General features: G+C 56.0%; 3 protein-coding genes and 1 long non-coding RNA gene across 12 annotated transcripts in view; 3 read left to right on the forward strand and 1 right to left on the reverse strand.

Annotated features, from left to right (window-relative positions):
• Positions 1 to 2,743, reverse strand: part of LTBP3 (latent transforming growth factor beta binding protein 3) — a 17,943-nt gene extending 15,200 nt beyond the window's left edge. For 2 of the 5 annotated variants that reach the window (XM_081239799.1, XM_081239797.1), the window contains exon 1: positions 1,990 to 2,741. In XM_081239799.1, coding sequence (XP_081095925.1) covers positions 1,990 to 2,323 — 334 coding nt within the window. In that variant the 5' untranslated portion in view covers positions 2,324 to 2,741. Of the gene's footprint in view, positions 1 to 1,989 lie in introns of all 5 variants that reach the window. The other 3 variants (XM_081239798.1, XM_081239796.1, XM_081239795.1) reach the window with 3 other exon arrangements.
• Positions 2,744 to 2,881: 138 nt separating this feature from the next.
• Positions 2,882 to 10,551, forward strand: LOC308620325. 5 transcript variants are annotated; one of them, XR_014016308.1, is made up of 7 exons: positions 2,882 to 3,085; positions 4,294 to 4,478; positions 7,098 to 7,249; positions 7,708 to 7,784; positions 7,957 to 8,246; positions 8,516 to 8,784; positions 9,663 to 10,551. It is a non-coding gene; the product is annotated as an uncharacterized lncRNA (long non-coding RNA). The 5 variants fall into 5 exon arrangements; XR_014016307.1 differs by having other exon boundaries at positions 7,957 to 8,784; XR_014016309.1 differs by having other exon boundaries at positions 7,964 to 8,784.
• A 5,486-nt stretch (positions 10,552 to 16,037) lies between these two features.
• On the forward strand, positions 16,038 to 17,360 carry ZNRD2 (zinc ribbon domain containing 2). The gene is made up of 4 exons (XM_081238680.1): positions 16,038 to 16,117; positions 16,214 to 16,365; positions 16,498 to 16,582; positions 16,982 to 17,360. Exons 1-4 carry the CDS (start codon positions 16,099 to 16,101, stop codon positions 17,323 to 17,325), a joined length of 600 nt encoding a protein of 199 aa, XP_081094806.1. The 5' UTR covers positions 16,038 to 16,098; the 3' UTR covers positions 17,326 to 17,360.
• A 146-nt stretch (positions 17,361 to 17,506) lies between these two features.
• On the forward strand, positions 17,507 to 19,763 carry FAM89B (family with sequence similarity 89 member B). The gene is made up of 2 exons (XM_081238682.1): positions 17,507 to 18,530; positions 18,928 to 19,763. The coding sequence occupies exons 1-2, from the start codon at positions 18,231 to 18,233 to the stop codon at positions 19,204 to 19,206; spliced, it is 579 nt and encodes a 192-aa protein (XP_081094808.1). The 5' UTR covers positions 17,507 to 18,230; the 3' UTR covers positions 19,207 to 19,763.
• Positions 19,764 to 21,350: the final 1,587 nt, after the last annotated feature.

A 21,350-nucleotide genomic window follows, 5' to 3' on the forward strand; every position in this document is an offset into this window, starting at 1 on the left:
GGCACAGTCACACCCCTGCTCACAGCTTGCTTCCTTGCTCTACGTGGCCCAGAAGGAACCTTCTTTCAGCCTATCCCCCCCTGCTCTTTCTGTGTGCACCCTATGCTCCAGGACTCATCTCCCGTCCCCTATAAATGTACCACATCTTCTGCCTCCCTGGCTTCAATCATGCCTTTCCCGCCCCCTTAGAGCCTTGTCCCCCATCTCTGCATAGTCACATCTTATCCTTCCAGGCTCAGCTCCTCCCCCAGGAAGAGAGCCTTTCCTCAGATCCTACCCACCCTCTGCCTCAGCTCCGGATGCCAGAGGAGGTGCTGGGGGAATGAATGAAGGAGTGGCTCCGTGAGAGGATGGGATCTCTGTCTTCCTGTCACACACTCATGTCCGAAATCCAGCCTTGGGGACCTGAGCTCACACACCAGGCCCAGTCCCTCTCCTGCCTGCCACATGGCTGCCCTCACTTCCCAGGATGGGAAGGTGGGGCTGAGGCTCTCTGGACACCTGAAGGGCCTCAGAGGGATGGCCCACATGCATGGCCATCGGGGCCTGGCTAAGAGCATCCCAGCCCAGCCCAGCCCATCCTGCCCGGCCTCTTGGGGCCAGTCTCTCAGGGCAGAAGGGGTGTGTCCTGGGCCGGGGGAGGCAGGATCCTCTCCTTCCTGCCTCCCAATGAGTCACCCATAGCGGTGAGGGTGACCTCCCTGTGACACCCGCCCACTGTGGCCTGGGCGCCGAGCCTGGGGGATGTGGGCAGCACGGATGGAGACAGCAGCCTGGGCAGGATGGCCAGGGGGCTTGGGAGGCCGGGCCCACGTACACTCACATGCACAGCCATCTCATCACACACACATGCACAGACTCATTCTGACACCAACACAGGCTTACATAAACACTCCCATAGTGATTGCAGACATGCACCCAAGACAACACAAAGAAACTAGTACTTGATCCCAGTGTGCCACTCCAAAGCCGGGCATACCCCCGTGGGTGTGTCATGTGCAAGCACGCATGCGCACACTTGCACACAGACACACATGCACATCTCATGAGAACCCCACATCTGTGGGGTTCCTCAGGTCTGAGTGGGTACATGAGTATAGGAACATGTAAGAGGGGCTGTTTTGCTGGTGCCATCCTGGGCCTGGCCTAATTACCCTGTCCAGGAGGGTAATTACTGCTGGGACACCTCCCCCAGCCTGGCCCACAGGGCCCTGAGGGAGGAGAGCTGAGCCCAGGCCTGGTCCTCTGAAGAGAGATGTTGGGGAAGGGGTGGACTCCAGGTGGAAATGGGAAGTTATCACGGCTTTGTTGAGGGGAGACTCTGAGGCAGAGCTGTTAAGATGTATGGGGGAAGCATAGATGGGGCATCAGGAAGAGGAGAGGCTGAGGACCCAAACCAGCCCCGACTTCCAGGCCTGCTCCCCACTTCTTAGGCCTCAACGCCCCTCCCCTCTAAGACCTTGCCAGGAACTAATTCCCTCACTCCCAGCCCTGACCTCAGCTCCTCCTCCCAGAGAATGCAGGTGTCTACCACTGGCAGGCCCTACTTTAGACAGTTTTTAAAGACTTTTCCTGTTTCTTCCAGCAAGGCTGTTTCTTGGGGGAATACTTATCCCTTCTCTGAGACCTCCTGCCCCCGGCTCACATCCCTCAAAAGCCCCTGCCGCTGACCCTGCCTCCCTCTCAGGACCCAGCACTTTCCTAGAGGCCTGTGTCATCCAGGACCCCAGCATCACCCCACACCTTAGGCCTCAACGCCAACCCAAAGCTGTAAAGTCCAGGCTTCCATGCAGCCCTCCCAACTCTGGCCCCAGCACTCCAGCCTCCCAAGCCCCCTGAAGCCCCTGGGGCCCCAGGCCCTCAGGCTCTGCTCTCTCAACCCACGACCCCCAGGGTCACGTGGCCTACGTGGCTTACGCTGCCAGGCACCCCGCATTTGTCCAGGTGCCTGCCTTCCCCGCTCCCCCTGCCCGTGTCCCCGGCCCTCACCCACGCGGAAGCCGGAGCCCGTGAGCGTATCGGTGCTGTGGCCGTTCTCTCCGATGAGCGTCATGTTGGAGCCCTGCTGACAACTGTCCCGACACTGGCCCTTGAGACAGGTCCGCTTGCAGATCACCGGCGCAAAGACCACCTTGAAGCGCTCGCGGGCCAGCGCCCCGCCCCCGCCAGCGCCCCTCTCGCCCGCCGGCCCCCCCTCGGCCCCGCCGCCCGGGCCCAGCAGCAGCAGCAGCAGCAGCAGCAGCAGCAGCGCCAGCAGCCCCGCCGCCCCCGCCCCGCGCATCTCAGGGGCCAGGCCGCCAGCAGCCCCACGGGCCCCGGGCATCCGGGGCCGCAGGACCCGGGGGGCGCGCCCGGGCAGGGGCGATGGTCCCGGCGCCCGAGGGGAACCGCAAGCCGGGAGCCCCGGGAGAGGAGTAGAGAGGGCAGCGAGGGAGAGGATGGGAGGAAGCGCGCGGGGAGGGGACAGCAGGCGCGGGCGCGGGCCCAGTGAGAGGCAAAGAGATGGAGGCTGGACTGCGGGGAGCCCAGAAACTTCCACCGTCCCGGGAAGGAGCCCAGCCACGAGCCGGGGCCGAGGGCCTGCGGAGGCCCCAACCTGAGGCCGGAGCGAGGAGGCCGGAGCAAGTTGAGGCGGAGAGGAGGAGCGAGGGGAGAGGAAGGCCGGGCGGCCGGCCCGCTCCGCGCCTCCCCCGGCCGGGCTGGGCTCCCGCGGCCGCCGGGAAGCAGGGAGCGCGCGGGGCGGACTCAGGGAGAAGTGAGCAGTTGTTTTCCCTGGCTGGAGCGCGGCGCGGCGGCGGCGAGGGGGGCTGGGATGCTGGCCCCGAGCCAGGGAGACAGTTTTTTTTCTGTTTAAAGCGTCGTCGCTGCCGCCTGGGGGAGCGAGGGTGTGCGGGCGGGTGGAGGCTGGGGGGCGGTCCCCGCCCCAGATGCCCGCCCCGCCGGAACCCGCCGCCGCAGCGCTGGGCCCGCTCCAGAGAGCCCTCACCTGGGACCGCTGGCCGCCCCGCCGGATTCCTCCGGGCGGGGCTGGAAGGCCCGCGCCCACCTCCGCCTGGCAGCATCAAAGTGGGAAACCGAGGCTGGGGTAGGAAGATGGACCTCGCCCCAGGGTCGCGCGGGTAGTGGGAGCAGGTGGGGCTGGAACCCACGCCTCTCAGCCCTGGCGCAGCCTCCCTTGCACATGTGGGGGTCTCACCACCCCGAAGTCACTTATTAGTACTTGTCCACTCCCCCTGGAGGAGAGGACTCGAGGAGGGGGCACCCCTTAGCCAGGGCCCCAGCGGGGTCCCAGGAAGAAGCCCGCGGGGTCCAGAAAAGGAGCAGATGGAACAAAGCTTGAAATCCAGGTTCCCTGCCAACCCCCCTCTAAATGGCTTCCTGATGCCCACCCTGCCCCCGCCCCTTCGCCTTGTCTGGCCGGGCTGGCGGGGCTGGCTCTGGGCCTCAGACACTCTGGAATCGCCAAGGTCTGAGCTCAGGGCCTGGCCCCCTTCCCAGGCTAACAGCCCGGAGGAGGGGGGTGATGCTTGAGGGCCCCAGGGCTGGGGAGGGGCACAGCAGGGCCCCAGGGCAGGGGTTGGCAGGGGCTGGGGGGGGGGCCTTGAGTTTGGTCAGGGCTGGAGAGGAGCCAGGCCTGTCCGCTGGTCTGGAAGGGAGGCCCTTGAGGGCTGCAGTGCCCTGGGGCCCAGGCCATATCCCGGGCACCTAGCCAGGAGACCCCAGGATTCACTCTCTGACTCACAGAACTCAGCAGGGGGTGGGTGTGACCAGGGTACATCCAGAGTGGGACACAGCCAAGTCAGGGTGACACTCTCTCTCCGAGGGGAACGGGGGCTGCAGTCTGACTGAGGGAAAGGGGGTTCAGGGACTTGCCTCCAGGCACACCTGTGCAAGGAACTCATGGTTTTCACCTTGAGGGTGGGCTCGTTTGGGGGAACTGAGGGAGACCCTTTGGTGGACCCCTGCCCGAATTGCTCAGCGGGCTCGGGCCCTGTTCACATGGGTATTGCAGAGGTAGGATGGGGGCAATCCCATGTCCTCAGGGGGGCTGGGAGGGTGTGTAAGGGCTGCCCGCACACTCCCTCGAGGCTCTGGTCCCACACTGAGGCAGGAAATAGTACTGAGTGCTCACCACTTGCCACGTGTAGGGCTGAGCATTTTCTAGTCATTTTCCCCCCATACTCATCTGAACCTGGCCCTTGGAACACAGCATAAACAGAGCAGGGTTAGAGCCCTAATCTCTCTGAGTCTCAGTTTTCTCACCTGTAAAATGGGGATCTATTCACTCAACAGACTAGGAACCTCCTGCGTGCTCCTGCTAACAAGTAGAACGAATCTCTGCCCTGCCAGACCTTCTGTACTGGAGGAGACAGACATCTGACAAATCAATTCATACGTGGCTGAGGCTGGGACAGAGGCCGGTGCTGGAACAGAGAAGACTAAGGAGCTGGGAACAAGAGAGGTGGTGGGACCTGGAGGTCAGGAAACCCTTCTGACGAAGGGACCTTTTTTTTTTTTTTTTTTTTTTTGCTGTACGCGGGCCTCTCACTGTTGTGGCCTCTCCCGTTGCGGAGCACAGGCTCCGGACGCGCGGGCTCAGCGGCCATGGCTCATGGGCCCAGCCGCTCCGCGGCATGTGGGATCTTCCCGGACCAGGGCATGAGCCCGTGTCCCCTGCATCGGCAGGCGGACTCTCAACCACTGCGCCGCCAGGGAAGCCCAAAGGGACTTTTGAGCCAGGAGCTGGAGGAGGAGCAGGAGTTAACAGCCAGGCGGTGGGGGGAAGCCTGTAGGAGGCCCGAGGGGTCGAGGGGCCTGTGTTGAGGAGACAATTTACACAGGGGCATGCGGGGTGAAGGGTAGGAAAGAGATTCATTTCTTCTAGGAGCTGAGAGAAGGCCAGAGGAGCAACGGGGTGGGGATGCGGAGAGAGAGCATCCAGAGGTGGAGGCGGGAGGCCACGGTGAGGAATCTGAGTTTTATTTTCATTGCCATGGGGCTGTATCAGAGCAAGAGGGGGTGCTGATGCCATCGTCCCAGGAGAGAGGACTCGGCTTGGACGCAGTGGAGATGTGTTTGGGGGGTGGAATCTAGAGACTAGGTGAAGTGGAGGGTGCACAAGAGGCGGGTGTGAATGGCTCCCAGGTGTCTGGCCGGAGCCCCTGGGTGGGTGAGGAAGGCGGCAGAAGAGAGGGAGACCTGGGAGAGAGTGTGGGGCTCTGTTTGCAACTTGCCGAGTTTGAGATGCTTGTGTCATCCACGGGGAGACGTCTCAATCCAGGGGTCTGGAGCTCAAACAGAATGTCTGCCCTGGAGACACAGACTTGGGGTCCTCCGCCTACAGGGGCATTTATGGCCATAGGAAAGGGTGGGCTCGGCTGGGAAGAGAAGAGGGCCCAAGGCGAACCAGGGAGGTCACCACTCCCAGATCAGAAAGAGGAGGCAGAGTCAGAAGTGACTTAGAAGGAGCAGCTGGAGGGAGCAGAGAGAGGAAAACCAGGAGTGTGACGCAGGAAGAGCCAAGAGGAGCGAGTGTTTGGGGAGGAGGGCGTGGCCAAGGCTGTCTAATGCTGCTGAGAGTAGGATGTGGGGAAGGCAGGGGAAGGCAGCCCTTGTTCGGGGCTGTTGAGGGAACTGAGCCACCAGGAGCCGTGAGGGCAAGCACCCAGCCCAGTGCTTGGCACATCCTGAGGGCTCCATAAGTTTACCTACTGTCGTTACCAAACTCCTCACGCTCATCAGGAACCCAGCAGTGGGCACCCTCATGCGGGTGATGAACATTAACCGAAGTCTGCAGCCACAGGAGCTGGAGCTGGAAGGGGGGCTGCCCTGGGGAGCTGCGGCCTTCAGCACAATCCGGTGGAACCTGTCCTCGTGCAGCCTGCGGGGAGGGAACTGCGGAAATAAATATTACCCCCAGTTTCCTCCTGTCCAGCTGGGCCCCCCAGGGGCCGAACCCCAAAGGAAGCCTGCGGGCAGCGGGGTCTGGGGAGGGAACACAGCAGGCAAGGTGAGCCTCGGGGCATGAAGCAGGGCAGGCAAGGATGCAGAGTGGATCCGCAGGGCTACTGCAACAGTCCAACGCAGGTAGTGTCCGTGGCCTGTCCCCCTTTTCTCTCCGCATCTCCTGTGTCACCACATCCAGCCACCCCATCTTCCTAGAATCGACCAGCATGCCTCCTAGATGTAAGTTCTCCTGCAAGTCCAAGGAGACCATGACCTCTGTGGTCAGTCCAGGTCACTTCTGTTGCCTAACGGGTCTCCCCACTGCCATTTCTGCCTGATCCTGTCCCTCCTCCACCTGGTGCCAGAGTCACCTCTTAAAACCTAATTCCAGGGCTTCCCTGGTGGCACAGTGGTTAAGAATCCACCTGCCAATGCAGGGGACACGGGTTTGAGCCCTGGTCCAGGAAGATCCCACATGCCGCGGAGCAACTAAGCCCGTGCACCACAACTACTGAGCCTGCGCGCCTAGAGCCCGTGCTCCGCAGCAAGAGAAGACACTGCGATGAGAAGCCCGCGCAGCGCAATGAAGTAGCCCCCGCTCACTGCAACTAGAGAAAGTCCGTGCGCAGCAACAAAGACCCAATGCAGCCAAAAATAAAAACAAACAAACAACCCCCCCCTTAATTCCAGGATCTTCTCTGGTGGTGCAGTGGTTAAGACTCCGCACTCCCAATGCAGGGGGCCCGGGTTTGATCCCTGTTCAGGGAACTAGATTTCACATGCCACAACCAAGGAGCCCTCCTGCTGCAACTACGAGCCAGCGCAACCAAATAAATAAATTAATTAATTAATGTTTAAAAACCCAACAAAAACCTAATTCCAACCATGATCCTTCTCGGCTTAAAAAACCTCCAACAATTAATTAAAAAACAAAACAAAACAGCAACAACAAAACAAAACCGTCCAGCAGCTTCTGTCTGCTCACCTGGGCCTGCAAGATCCTCGGCGTGGTCTGATCCTTCATGTCTTGGGGTAGTGCCTCCAGAAGGCATTTCTCTAAAACAGCCACCCCCGGCCCTTTGGGTCAGATCCCCGCTTTGTCTCCTGCTGGTCTTCAGCACATTCTTCTTTGTGGGCTTCGTTACTTACAGTGCATCTCACCGCCCTCCCAGGGAGGTACAGCCTTGCCTCCAGATCCTAGTACAGGGCCTGGCACGCAGAGGGTGCTGAAGTTTGCTGATTGACTGAATGGACTGAGACCACAGAACTCTGAAAGACGGAACAATTAGACTTGCATCATCTGGTGAGTAAGATGTGGGGATTGAACTTAAGCTGGCCTGATCCAAAACCTACACAGTGCTCCTGGGAGGGAGGAATGAGCGGAGTCCCACAAATGTCCTAAAGATAGGAGGGCAATGAGGGGCTTTGCTAGAATGTGGCAAGGAAGAGCCCTGGGACCCCAGCCCTGGGGAATGATCAGACTGCTTAAATGTTAGGGAAGCGTTCCTTTGTGCAGAGGGGTTCTTGAGGCTCAGAGATGGCAAGGGACTTGGCCAAGGTTGCGTGGCTGGTTAATGGCAGAGCCAGAACCCAAACCCAGGGCCCCCAATGCCTCCTTAGGGGAACCGGCTGGACGAGAAAGCAGCAGCCTGCGTAAGGGAAGTTTCATCTCAGAAGGCAGCATAACACGGTGGTGGTTTTCTGGCATTCGATCCTCCTGCACCAGCTGTGTGCGTTAGAGAAATTCTTCCTCTCCTCTAGGCCTCCTTTCCTCATTTTGAGACAACGAAGCAAAGGAGCTGACATTCATGAAGCCCTTGTTGGATGCTGGGCACACGGTAAGTCCTCAGTATACGTTAGCTCTTTTCATCATTATCTGGGTCTGGGGTCCACAGCAGGCTGTGGGTGGGAGCTGGCTGCCTGGGGGGAGGGGGAGAATACCATTGAAAGAGGGCTGACCGTGCGCCAGGCTCCGTGTCACCTCTCTGAGTTCTGAATGTCTTTGGGAAGCTTCTAGGCTCTGAAGAAAGAAATGGCTCTAAGGGTTGTAGGTTCTAAAGATGACGGTTGGAAGTTTCAGAAGCCTGGAGGGGACCATTCTGCCCTGAAGCATTTCTCTCCAAAGACACTTTACTGAAAGTGACTGTCACTGAGCCCCTCTGATGTGCCCCTGCTGTGATGAAGGGCACTGAGAGATGGGACTGGAAAATGCAATGAACCAATCTTCATGCTTGATCAGTCAGAGAGGATCTTCAGCCCTGCCCCCCGTCTCCACCTTCCGAACCCAGGAGAAGTCACTGGTGAGAATCCAGCTCTGGACGTGCGCTGGCCAGATGGGGTCACAGCCCTGCCACATCCCAGCAGGGTGACTGTGACTAAATCTCTTAACCTGTCCAGGCTTCAGCTTCTCCATCTGCACACTGGGAGACATAACTCACAGACTTGTCCTGAGGAGTAAAGGAGATAATTCAAGCTCTTAGTATAGTGCCCGGCCCCAAGAAAAAATACACCAAAAGTTGAGTATTATTATTTTTCCTACTGTATCATCTAGTCCTTTCTTGTTTCCCAGAAACGTCAGGTCAATTCACATTGCAGTGAAAGACAAGAAGAAAAGTCGACCCCTTTTGGAGGCCTGTCGCTGTGATAATAAAATAATGCCAGTTACGATTTTCAGAACCTCGGTTACACAGCATAGGCCACTCGCTGCCACGTGAACCTGACCCTCCAGATAAGGCAGTCACGCGGGACCTGTAAGTGAGCTGTGTGTGAACCTGCTGCCGTGGGCTGTGCTGTTACTCAGGGACAGGCCTAACTACTGCCACATCCACTGTGCCACAGGTAGGGACAGATGTTGGGCTGGCTCACGTGAGGGTAGGGAAGGGTCCCACGCTTCCCAAACAGCTAGTCTACCCACCGTTACTGGTCTGAATGGGCTTTACCACCAGCACTTCTGAGACCTTCAGTGTGCTTGCTCCCTTGTCAGGGACTATGATGGGTCTGGGGTTTTTTGTTTAATTTTTTATATTTTCATTTTATTTTATTTATTTGGTTGCTCCAGGTCTTAGTTGCAGCAGGCAGGCTCCTTAGTTGTGGCTTGTGGGCTCCTTAGTTGCAGCATGGGAACTCTTAGTTGCGACATGCACGTGGGATCTATTTCCCCGACCAGGGATTGAACCCGGGCCCCCTGCATTAGGAGTGTGGAGTCTTTTTTTTCAAAATTTATTTATTTTGGCTGCGTTGGATCTTCGCTGCTGCGCGTGGGCTTTCTCAGTTGCGGCGAGCAGGGGCTACTCTTCGTTGCAGTGCGCTGGCTTCTCATTGCGGTGGCTTCTCTTTGTTGTGGAGCACAGGCTCTAGGAATATAGGCTTCAGTAGTTGAGGCATACGGGCTCAGTAGTTGTGGCTCGCAGCTCTAGAGCGCAGGCTCAGTAGTTGTGGTGCAGGGGCTTAGTTGCTCCGCGGCATGTGGGACCTTCCTGGACCAGGGCTTGAACCTGTATCCCCTGCATTGGCAGGTGGATTCTCAACCACTGCGCCACCAGCGAAGTCCCGGGTCTGAGGTTTTACCTTACTTGCAAACACAAGTGAGCCTGCCACAGGTTCGTGCATGCTGGCAGAAGACAGGAGTTTCCTGGGTCAGAGACAAAGGACCATTATTCATGGCACAGTAAATAGCATGATCATCAGCATATTAACATCAGTCCTCTTGTCCCCAGGTCCCATGGGGGTGGCACCAGTGACCTAGATAGACGCCTGCACACAGTGGACTGTGGTATGGGAGAGGACGCTAAACTTAAGAAGTCTTTTCTAATGACTGCCCTTTGCACTGGAGGGAGATTCTGTCTCGATCTTCCATAGCTACTCACTGCACCAATATCCTTGAGAAGAGAGTCCAGGACAAAGGCAGTCAGTTGCCTCGCTTGCAAAATGCACAGAAACTCAAGAGATCCCTGGAGAATTGTCTTACAGTAATATCCACCCCTCATTTCTACACTGTCTTGGCTTTGGGTGAATTTTCCCATGAGTTCACCACTCTGTTGGCAAATCTGATCAACAGAGGCTAGGACCAAATCTGTTCAATTTGTGTCATACAGCATTTAATTAAAGCTACTACCAACAGAACTACAAGCAGCAGGATGAAGCCAACTTGCAGTACTGACCTCAACCATGCCTCCCAGATGAACAAATCCAGAAAGCATCATATCTACCTTAGAAAGCCAGGTGGCTCGCTCCTTAGTTCTCTGCGTCAACCTTTCCACCTTGGCCCTGAAGGCATTCAGGGGAGCCTCAATTCACTGACCAAGGTTGCTATGGATGGTAGATTTCTCCTGTACTTCTTCCTTGAAGACTAGAGTCTGTGCAATCAATACATCTGCTGTACCTGCATTAATGCTTCCAGCCATGAGTAAGAAGGTCCTTTTTCTCTGACCCAGGAGTCTCCTGTCTTCTGCCAGCATGCATGAACCTGTGTTCAGGCTCATGTGTTGGTTTGCAAGCAGGCTAAAGTCAAGGATAAATTTCAAGTCACTCTGTTTTCTGGAGAGAGACAAGTTAATGTGTGACTTCCACATCAGTCATACAGTCTCAAGGGTACTAGTGGTGCTTCTGGGAAGAAACATGGCGCCCCCAAGTGGGACTTACATCAGCAAGGGGGTCCCAGTTTGAGAGTGCCTCCCTTCAAGTCCGTAGGCCTTAGGGCTTCCAGCCCAATCCAGATAATTAAGTCTAGTCCTTGCTTTTGGAGGGTTTGGCTAAGAGCAGTTAGTCCTGTCTGTCCATGCCACCAGCCAGATGCCATTCAGCTACTCCATGGCATGACTGAGTGGTGATAGCTTCAGGACGGGGCCTGGGATCTGTATCTGGAGGTGAGCTTGTTGACAGGTGTTTTATGAAGGAGGTACAGGAGCTGAGGCTACCCCCTGCTGCTTCCAATCTCTTGGTAAGGTGAAGCAGAATGGCAATCAGATCAAGGTCAGAACTGTCTAGTGGAGCATGGCAGACTCGGCAGTCAGTTACATTTAAGTCACTTGAAATAGTTTGGGCGAATTGGACCAAGATGTTGTCCTCAGTGAAGAAGGCTCCAAATGGTTTGGAAAGACAAAGACTGTAAGTGTCTTTCTTTCCCCCATTTCTCCCAGGGTCTGAGGTGTCCCCTCCCCAAGTGCCAAGGTTGTTATTCTCCCTCCACCGTCACAAAATCGATGTGTTCTAGTCTAGTAGTTAGAACTTCACCTTTTTTCCCAATCACCTCCTACTTACACTTTTCATCTGGAAGGGTCAGGTGCAAGAAGGACAAGGACATTTTTATAAAACATACAGGAGCCCACTATGTCCCCCACTCTACGTGTAGGCCACTGTTGGGGGACTCAAAGAGAGAGGTGTGCATGCCAAGCGCTCCAGGTATTCTCATGATCTAGGACCGTGTCAGTCAAATAAGAGAATCCAGGTGGTTGAGAATCCCCTAGGCCCCTTTCTGACTGGGCTATCACCCGGAGTTGCACCAATCAGGCTGACCTGGGGTTGCTGTTAAGGGAAAGAGAGAAGCATTATGTCCAGGAATGGTGAACGTGGAACCCTAAATTTTCAAAACTGGTCTGTATAAACCCCACCCCTCTCATCTCAATCATTATGAAGGACATGGCCTGGATGAGATGGTCCCATCCTGGGGACAGCCACATTCAGTTATCGAACTGCTGTACTAAGGTGTGTGGACCAGGAGGGAGAGCCAGAAATCTCTTTGAGCTAATTTTTGAGGAGCTATTTCAATGCTCAACAGTACCACATGCTTGTGGGTGACAGGGAGGATAGAAGGACCACCACATACCTAGACTATCAGCCCATTGTTGAGTGGCCTGAGATGAAAGGTGCACCATTGTTAGACTTCAATTGGTCCAGAAAGCCAAAAACATTACACAGATTAGTCTCAAGAACCACAATGGTGTGACCAAAGTTGGCTGATTGGCCTGAAACAGTACCACTGTAACCTGAAAAAGTGTGAGACACCATCCATAGCCCCAGGAAGGAGTCAAAGGTCCCATGCATTCAATCTCTCAGGAGTGGGCAGGGGCAATGCCACATACACTGTAGCCTCCTCTTCACAGGACAAACAGATGAACTTTTGACCGGGATCACAAATCTGGCATGGAGTGGTGGCTTCTGCATCAGCAGCATAGGGTCCTTCACTTTGTGCCCACTCTGTGATGGTGGATGTGTTGCCATATCTGGTATCATGATGGGTCCAGGCAGAAATGGAGACAATCTGGGCAGCACAGGCTCGAACAACAGCTTGATTCATGTCAGTCTCATCAGAGAATGGGCCTTTAGCATGGGCATCTGCATAAGCGATCTAGATAGTTTGATCAGCCACGATTGTTTCCACAGTTAGCTGAGAACATTGTCATCCAAAGCCCTCTATTAGGCGGCGGGGTCCTGACATTATCTATCTCACATCTGGGGACTCCTTGACTCAGCAACCACAGCAACATTGCTTTCCAGCTGGAGCTGCAAGGTTCACACCCTTTGGCTGACCTGGGCATGAGTTGGTCAGTCTTGCTAACGGTTTGGCAATTTTGTTGATCTTCTAAAGAACTAACTTGTAGGTGAGTTGATTTTCTCTAATCTATTCTAGTCTTCCTTCTGCTTGCTTTGGGTTTAGTTTGCTCTTTTTTCTAGTTTTTTTTTTTTTTTTTTTTTTGCAGTACGCAGGCCTCTCACCGCTGTGGCCTCTCCCACTGCGGAGCACAGGCTCAGCGGCCATGGCTCACGGGCCCAGCTGCTCTGTGGCACGTGGGATCCTCCTGGACCGGGGCACGAACCCATGTCCCTTGCATCGGCAGGCGGACTCTCAACCACTGCGCCAACAGGGAAACCCCTCTTTTTTCTAGTTCTTAAGGTGGAATATTAGGTTACTGAATCGAGACTTTTTTTTTCTTTTAAATATAAGAATATACAATTATAAATTGCCCTCTAAGCACTGCTTTGGCTGTATCTCAAAAGTTTTGTTATGCTGTGTTTTCATTTAATCTCCAAGCAGTTTCTAATTTCCCGTGTGTTTTCTTCTATGACCCATTGGTTATTTAAGAGGGTGTTGTCTAATTTCCACATATTTGTGAATTTCCCAAATTTCCCTCTTTTATTGACTGCTAATTTCATTCCACTGTGATCTGAGAACATACTTTGTATTACTTCTACTCTTTTGTTTTTTTTTTTTTTTTTTTTTTTTGGTGGTACGTGGGCCTCTCACTGTTGTGGCCTCTCCCGTTGCGGAGCACAGGCTCCACACTCGCAGGCTCAGTGGCCATGGCTCACGGGCCTAGCCACTCCACGGCATGTGGGATCTTCCTGGACTGGGGCACGAACCCGTGTCCCCTGCATCGGCAGGCGGACTCTCAACCACTGCGCCACCAGGGAAGCCCTACTTCTACTCTTTTTTTTTTTTTAATTGTGAACATTCTTTTTTAAATTTTATTTATTTATTTATTTTTGCCTGTGTTGGGTCTTCGTTTCTGTGTGAGGCTTTTCTCTAGTTGCAGTGAGTGGGGGCCACTCTTCATCGCAGTGCACGGGCCTCTCACTGTTGCGGCCTCTCCCGTTGCAGAGCACAGGCTCCAGATGCGCAGGCTCAGTAGTTGTGGCTCACGGGCCCAGTTGCTCCAGGGCATGTGGGATCTTCCCAGACCAGGGCTCGAACCCGTGTCCCCTGCATTGGCAGGCAGATTCTTAACCACTGCGCCACCAGGGAAGCCCCCTACTTCTACTCTTTTAAGTGTATTGAGACTTGCTTTATGGTCTAACATATGGTCTGTCGTGGAGCCTGTATATGAGAGAAGAATATGACCTGCTGTTGTTGGGTGGAGCATTCTATAGATGTCTGTCAGGACTTGGGCTTGACATGCACAGCTGTGACTTTTCTTTTAAAGGAGACTACCTTGATAGAGGGTATTTCTGTTCCCTTGTCATAATAATGTCTTATTTTTGCCTTGTTTTAATAGAAGGGCTAGGAGGGTTTTCTAGGGCAGTGGAGCTGATCACAAGAATTTATCTAGATTTCTTTGGGGCACCTGTATCAGTACTGTAAACCTAAAGTAAGACAATAGGAGCCCAAAGAGTAATAAATGCCTCATCTATGGTTTCCTATGGGAGTTTGTCTCAAGGAAATTTCCCAGAAGAGGGACAGAGCTCCCTTATAGCAGCCAAGACCCATTAGGGGGGAAAAACTGAGACCTTTTACTGTCATCTCAGAATAGGTATAAGATTCGCATGGTAGCCTGTAGAAAGGGCTGAGCTGGAAGATGACCCAGCTGATGCCATTCTTCCTTACCAAGCATCACATGCCCTGCCCCTCCTCTCCCAAGTGAGCCAGCAAAGTTCTAATGATTCGTCTATTTCTTTTGTCCATAGCAGTGGTGAATTTCCCTCCATTCATGTTTAATATGTGTGTGCATCTCTGTAAATGCTGCCTGAAAGGAGGTGGAAACTTCTGTACTCCCAGGATGAGTCTTTTTTTTTTTTTTTTGGCTGCATTGGGTCTTTGTTGCTGCACGTCAGGATGAGTCATTGGTTGTTACAATGGGGTAGACCTGGACTGTGAGGCGCTACCTTTCCACTCCCAAACCCCACCCAGAAGAGAGTAGCTGTCATGAGGAATAAATGAAAGGGAGTAAATGGGAGGATGAGTGTAAGGATCTTAGTTGGTGTCAGACAGGATAAGCTGCTGAGTGGATATTGGCCATTATGATGACACAGAAGGGTGCATCGAGGAATTCGGTGGGGGGTGGGGCGTGCTGGGAGCTGAAGATAGTAAGGACGTGGAGGGTCTGTGCATATAGGCTAGAGTCCAAGAGTCCCTATTGTCAGTTTGGCAGAACTGACCTGGCGTCAGGCCCTGAGTCAGGTACACTGCTGCCCAAGAGGCTGCTGGTAGATGGACAGAGTGACGTGGGGCACAGGGCTCTCCAAGGAAGCAGGAGGCAGGAAGGGTCAGAAAATGTAAGTTCCAGGGAGTCTCTGTAGGAGGAAGATCGGGCCAGGAGGAGGGTACTCTATCTTCAGGTAAAACTGAAAGCATGTGCTGCCAGTCAGAGAAGGAGATTGCCGATGAGATTACGGGAGTCTAAGTCCTAGCTCCTTCTCCACTGCCCTGGTGTACTGCCTTGAGGCACTGCAAGCTGCACATCTGGGGATTGCTGCCTGCTCCACCTGGCTTCTTCCAACCTACTGAGGGAGAGGAGGTGTATGGAAAAAGAACAAAGAGGAAAAAAAAACACCCACCAAGGCCAATGGTCAGGGAGCATTTTTAGGTTGTAATTTTAACAGCAACCCATTCAAGAAGAGCATAACGGTCACAGGCATGTGTAATAAACCCCTGATCCCCACCCTCCAGCATGTATCACTCAGTTGCGGCTGGAACCGAAACTGCGCATGCCCAGCACAGCGATTTCCACCCCCCACCCCGCGGTCAGCTGGCTTTTCGAGGGTTCAAACTTCAACAAAACAAAATGTCTTCTTAGAGGCTGACTTTGAATCAGTCCCAGGCCTTTGGGTGGGGAAGATAGGGGGTGGGCAGACTGGAACACCGAATGTGCAGAAGGGGAGGGGTCTTGAAATAAGCTGAAAGGCAACGAGAACGATCGCCGCCTGGGCTGCCTTGCCAGTTGAAGTGAGAAGCACTGAAGCCCGAGGAGGCTCCACGCACGCGTAAGGGGCTGTTTGTTATTATCAAGGGTGTTGTGATGTTGCCACTGCCCCGCCTGCCCCGGGTCCTGCCAGTGCGGAAAGGGAAACTCCAGGGGAGGCGGAGGCCAGCGGAGATTTCTCAAGCCAACTGGTCCCCTCCCTCCGCGGCGGGCAGGAAGAGCGACTCTGCGCAGCCACTTCCGGGCCCTGCGACTTTGAGCGGCATTATCACGGAGACGCCCCTCCTGAGGCCCGGCCAGTTGAAAGTTTTTGTCCACAGGCTCCCACCGAGGGGCGCACCAATGGGACAGGGTCTAGTCTACGGCAGATACGCCCCACTCTGGGCATCGCGACGTCGGAGCACACAGAGCGTCATTTCCGCCCTCATCCTCGGGCCCACACGGAGGGGGCGGAGCCAAGCGGAAGGCGCGCTGCTTGTGCGTCACTTCCGGTGAGTCTAGCGGCGACGACGGCAACATGGCCCTGAACGGCTCTGGTGAGGACTTGGGCTGCGGGCGTTTGTGGCTGCGGGTTGCGGGATGCAGCGTGCTTCGGCAAGACACCCCGGCCCCTTGTGCCTCTCTTCCCCCAGAAGTCGACGACTTTTCCTGGGAGCCCCCGACCGAAGCGGAGACGAAGGTGCTGCAAGCGCGGCGGGAGCGGCAGGATCGCATCTCCCGGCTCATGGGCGACTACCTGCTGCGTGGTTACCGCATGCTGGGCGAGACGTGCGCGGACTGCGGGGTGAGGAGAGACTCGGGACGTGGGATCCAGGATGGGGCCGCGGACCAGGCCACACTGCCCTTGACCAGCGCTCCCTTCTGGACCCCATCGCCCGGCGTCTCACCCCTGCCCCGTGTGCTTTCTGGCCCCTAGACGATCCTGCTCCAAGACAAACAGCGGAAAATCTACTGCGTGGCTTGCCAGGAGCTCGACTCAGACGTGGATAAAGATAATCCGGGTGAGGGGTCGAGTGTGCTTGGTGAAGAAGTGCGGTGAAAGAGGCTCGGGAACAGTAGGTGGGAGGTGACAGTGGTATTTGTGGGTGAGGCGGGGGTGAGTTGCTTTCTCCCTTCAGCTCTAGAAAGGACCATTCATTCAGTAAGAGCACTAAGCACCGACCGTGTGCCAGAGATCATGGAGAGTCTGAGCTTATTAGGCATAGTTCTGATGAGAGAGATGAAGCAAGGGCATAAATAACTCTGATAATACAAAGAAGAAAATGGGTAAATTACCTTATACTGGGGCAGGGAAAACATCTCGACTAGAGAGAGAGCAGAACAGTAAAGAGTAGGGAAGTGGCTCAGGGCGGAGGTGAGCCAGGTATCCTGACCATTCCACCGGATTTTTCCTCTTTTAGCTCTGAATGCCCAGGCTGCCCTCTCCCAAGCTCGGGAGCACCAGCTCGCCTCTGCTTCGGAGCCCCCCTCGGGCTCTCGGCCTGCCCCTCAGCCCCCAGTACCCCGTCCAGAGCACTGTGAGGGAGCTGCAGCAGGGCTCAAGGCAGTCCAGGGGCTGCCGCCTCCTGCTGTGCCTCCAAATGCAGATGTTGTGGCCTGCACACAAGAGGCTCTCCTGCAGAAACTGACCTGGGCCTCAGCTGAGCTGGGCTCTAGCACCTCCCTGGAGACTAGCATCCAGCTGTGTAGCCTTATCCGGGCTTGTGCTGAAGCTCTGCACAGCCTGCAGCAGCTGCAACACTAAAGAACCCCTCCTGAGAAAATCCCTGTAGAAAAACAGCTGTTCCTCTTGTGGGATTTGTTCTTTTCTTGGTTCTGAGTGTGCATGTAAGCCCCAGCTCTGCTCGTCTTTTTCCTTCTTTTGGCCTCTCGTGCTATCACCGTCTGGTCTCCCTGATGCCCTGAGAGATGAGTTGGGCTTGTTGCTGCTCAGTTTCCCCACTCAAAGGATGAGGCGGGAGAGGACTATGTGATACTTTTATTCTGATAAGGAGGCCACAGCCTCCTCAAAAGCAGAAACAGGCGTGGATCTCTAAAGGAACCCTGCAACCTCCTCAGCCATCCAGTGCTCATTCCCCACCCTTGAGTGAGATTTGGGGTTCCAGTCCCCTTGGTAGCTTCCCCTCCTTCCCCCGAGCATCCCGACACCATCATCCTATCCCACCTCAGGCCCAGACCAGGTACTCAGATACTGACAGGGTGTCAGTCAATTAGGGATCAATTATGGACTTACCCTCAGTCTCCTGACCACCCCCCCCTTTTAGATCCTTGAGAGTTATAATAAGGCAGAATAAATAAAGTGTTGTGTGTGGGGGTGGAGAACGGCGAAAGAACCGCACGCTCCGCTTTTGCCCTCTTCCCTCACCCCTTTTTCCTGCTCCCCTTCTATTGGTGGCCAATTGCCTGTTCTCTGCTCGCTGCGACCTGGGGCAACGTGGTCGCATCGGCCGTTGCCCTTTTAAGAGAGGCCCTGCCCACACGGAGGGGTGGGCAGGGGGCGGAGTCGGAGGAATCGGGTAGGAACAAAGCGCTCCCTGCGGGCGGCGGCTGGGCTCGGCTGGCGGGGCCGCGGGGTGCGGGGCCTGCGGGCGGCGGCCCGGGCGGAGCGTTGGAGGGAAGGAAGCGGCATCCTCCTCTGCTGCTCCGGCCATGAATGGGCTGCCTTCGGCCGAGGCGCCAGGCGGCGCGGGCTGCGCCCTGACCGGTCTCCCGCCGTTACCGCGCGGCCTCAGCGGTCTTCTCAACGCGAGCGGGGGCTCGTGGAGGGAGCTGGAGCGCGTCTACAGCCAGCGCAGCCGCATCCACGATGAGCTGAGCCGGGCCGCCCGCGTACCGGACGGGCCCCGTAACGCCGCCGGCGCCGCCAACGCGGGAACTGCCGCGGGTCCCCCCGGCCCGCGTCGCCCTGTTAACCTCGACTCGGCGCTAGCGGCGCTGCGCAAGGAGATGGTGAGTAGCCCTGCCTCGGTCAGCTGGGCGTTGCGGGGTGATGGGGGCTGCCGCCGAGCTTGAGGGTCCTGGGGCGGGGCGGAGCACATAAGGCAACGCGCTGCCTGGGTCTAGAGGATCGGCAGAAGCCAGTTGGGTCAGAGGGGATATGGTAACAATAATTACAGTTACCGTTTATGGTAATAGTTACTATGTATTTTTAAATGCCTTACTAGTGTTATTTCATTCTATTCTGCTAGATAAATTTTGTCCCCATCTTGCAGATAGGGGTCAGTGACTTGCCTAAAGATTCAAAGCTTGTAGATGGCATCTGATGTCCACAAAAACCTGTGCTTGGGAAGATTGGCTAGGGCGGTGGCTTCGACCCCAACCCCAGCCCACTCTCAGTCTTTTGCAGGTGGGCCTGCGGCAGCTGGACATGTCCCTGCTGTGCCAGCTGTGGGGCCTGTATGAGTCGATCCAGGACTATAAGCACCTGTGCCAAGACTTGAGCCTGTGCCAGGACCTGTCATCCTCCCTGCATTCAGACAGTTCCTACCCACCTGATGCTGGCCTATCTGATGATGACGAGCCTCCTGATGCTAGCCTGCCCCCAGACCCGCCACCCCTCACTGTGCCCCAGACACACAATGCCCGAGACCAGTGGCTGCAGGATGCCTTCCACATCAGCCTCTGAAGAGCTAGGGTGGTAGGGGGCAAGGACCCATGCAAAAGGCTCAGAAACTCACCCCTCAGCAAGTATTCAGACTATAGTGCCTGCTTTCCCCCATACCACCTCACCTCACAGGAGGAGGGCAAGGCCTGGGCCCCTTGGGGGCGAAACTGCCTACCCTCTCTCTCCTGTCTTGGGTTAGCTGGCACTGGGGCAGGTACTTGGGCTACAGCCTCTGCCCATGGCACTGGACCTCCACTTCTCCCACATGTGTGTACTTCAGCTTGGCCGACCTTCAGTCTGGCGGTGGGGTCCAAAGCATCTAGCACTCCCCTTGGCATCTCTGTGACTGGGATGAGTGCCTGGCTCCTTCCTATCTCTTCACCTTTTGCTGCTATTGGCAGCTGCTGGCTCAGGGGCATCCCACCTCTGGTCCCTGGGTTCCACGGCCCTAGACAAAGGGCTCTCCAGGACCCATTCCTGCACCACCCACGGCCGGGAGGGCCAAGGCTCCGCGCTGGATATTTAAGTTTAGGGGCCAGCCTCCTGGGCGCATAGATAAATAAATAACTGTCTCAGCATTGTTGTGTTCTGACTGCCTGGCTCAGGGGCGGGAAGATAAGCGGTGATTCTGGCAAGTGCTGCCCCGCGCTCCGCCAGCAGGTGGTGCCCGAGACCCCGAGTTGGAAGAGGCTCGGCGGTGCTAGGGTGCGAACCCTCGCTCCCCGGGCAGAGTCGCCGATCTGCCGATCGTTCCAAGCTGCCCCAGCTTGGCCCTGCGGTTGGTTGTGTGAGTGCGGGCGAGTCACTTCCCCTCTCTGGCCGGAGGCCTGGAGCTCAACCCCCACCCCCCACCCCCCACCCCCCACCCCACTCGCTTTGGGCTTTCCTGGCCGGCCGGGAAGGAAAGAGAAGGAGCCGCCCTTCTCGAGGAGAGAAACTTTCCACCCCGAGTGGGGGCGGGGTTGGGGCGGCACAGGAAATGGGTGGGCCCGGGCTGGCGGGCCGGGCCGAGGGGCCCTAGGCGAGAGAGGGGAGGGCGCCTCCTGGAAGGGCCTGGGACGAGTGAGTGACCTATGGGCGGGAGGAAAGAGTTGCAGAGGCAGAAGGGGGGTGAAGTCGCAGTGCTCCCGGCCTCCCCAGAGGCCAGACAAGCCCCGGAGGGGAGATGGGGGCAAGCCTCTGGGCTTGGATGCATGAGACTCCCAGCGGCGCCGACACCCGCATTCTATGCCTGGCTTTCCCTCAGCAGCACCTGGGACCTTCAGGGTTGTATGTAAAAGGCTTTCTCTTACAGAGGAAACGGAGAACCGCGATGCTGGGTCTAGGAGCTAAACCCGGTGTCAGGTTCCCTCCCCTCCCCCAAAGAAGCCTGAACATTTGCGAATGGTGGGTGCTAAGGCTTCCACACACACAATACCCCCACAGCTTCCTGAAACGAAGAGAAGAGGAGAGGACCTCAAAGTTGCGCACTTAGGCTTACCGGCTGCTCATCCCCATGCCTCCTGGACACAACTCAGCTGACACTCCTGGCAGATCAGACGTCCTGTTCAAACCGAGTATTTATCAAGGACTGGGCTGTCCATTCACAAACCTAGCAGAGCGTTCACACTGGCAGACGGAACAGGCTGATGTGCTGATCTATGGCAGTTCTTGTAACTCTGAGCTTGACACCTGCAGCGGCTCACTACCAAGCAGGCGGCGGGGCGGGCTGGCGATAAGGGCTCTAATCTAGGTGTGAACAGAGCGGTTAACGCCCCGGGGCAGGCTTCCCAGGGGAGGGAGAGTAAACACACACTCTTTCCCGTCCATGATAACGGATTTCATTTAATAACGCCGGCAAAATCAGCCAGGTTCTACACTAAATGCTTTCCAAGGTTTCATTCTCAATGATGTTGTAAAAGATGGAACTATAATTATCCCTATTTCACTGAGGTGAAAACTGAGGCTCAGAGCGTTAGTGCTTTGCCCAAGGTCACACGCTTGTTGTCAGTCATCTGCTTGTGGGATGTTGGGACTACCTTCCCACCTGACAGCTGGAGAGTCAGGTTCTGAAACTGGCAAGTGGGTGCTGCCCACAGGTAGGCCCACCCGGGTTGGCCCCTGACCCTGCTCCTTCCTGCTCTGGTTAATACGTGGGTGGCAGCAGGAGTCTGCCTCTCCCCAGT

Source organism: Mesoplodon bidens, assembly GCF_964165515.1.
Source record: "Mesoplodon bidens genome assembly, chromosome: 7".
Classification (NCBI taxonomy): domain Eukaryota; kingdom Metazoa; phylum Chordata; class Mammalia; order Artiodactyla; family Ziphiidae; genus Mesoplodon; species Mesoplodon bidens.

What these genes read in the sequence shown, in the direction of transcription:
- ZNRD2 (XM_081238680.1), top strand. An exon ending in AGACGTGCGCGGACTGCGGG is followed by an intron (nt 16,366 to 16,497) that starts GTGAGGAGAGAC and finishes TCTGGCCCCTAG; the next exon opens with ACGATCCTGCTCCAAGACAA. An exon ending in CGTGGATAAAGATAATCCGG is followed by an intron (nt 16,583 to 16,981) that starts GTGAGGGGTCGA and finishes TTCCTCTTTTAG; the next exon opens with CTCTGAATGCCCAGGCTGCC.
- FAM89B (XM_081238682.1), top strand. Translation starts at nt 18,231, where the DNA reads ATGAATGGGCTGCCTTCGGCCGAGGCGCCAGGCGGCGCGGGCTGCGCC. An exon ending in CGGCGCTGCGCAAGGAGATG is followed by an intron (nt 18,531 to 18,927) that starts GTGAGTAGCCCT and finishes AGTCTTTTGCAG; the next exon opens with GTGGGCCTGCGGCAGCTGGA.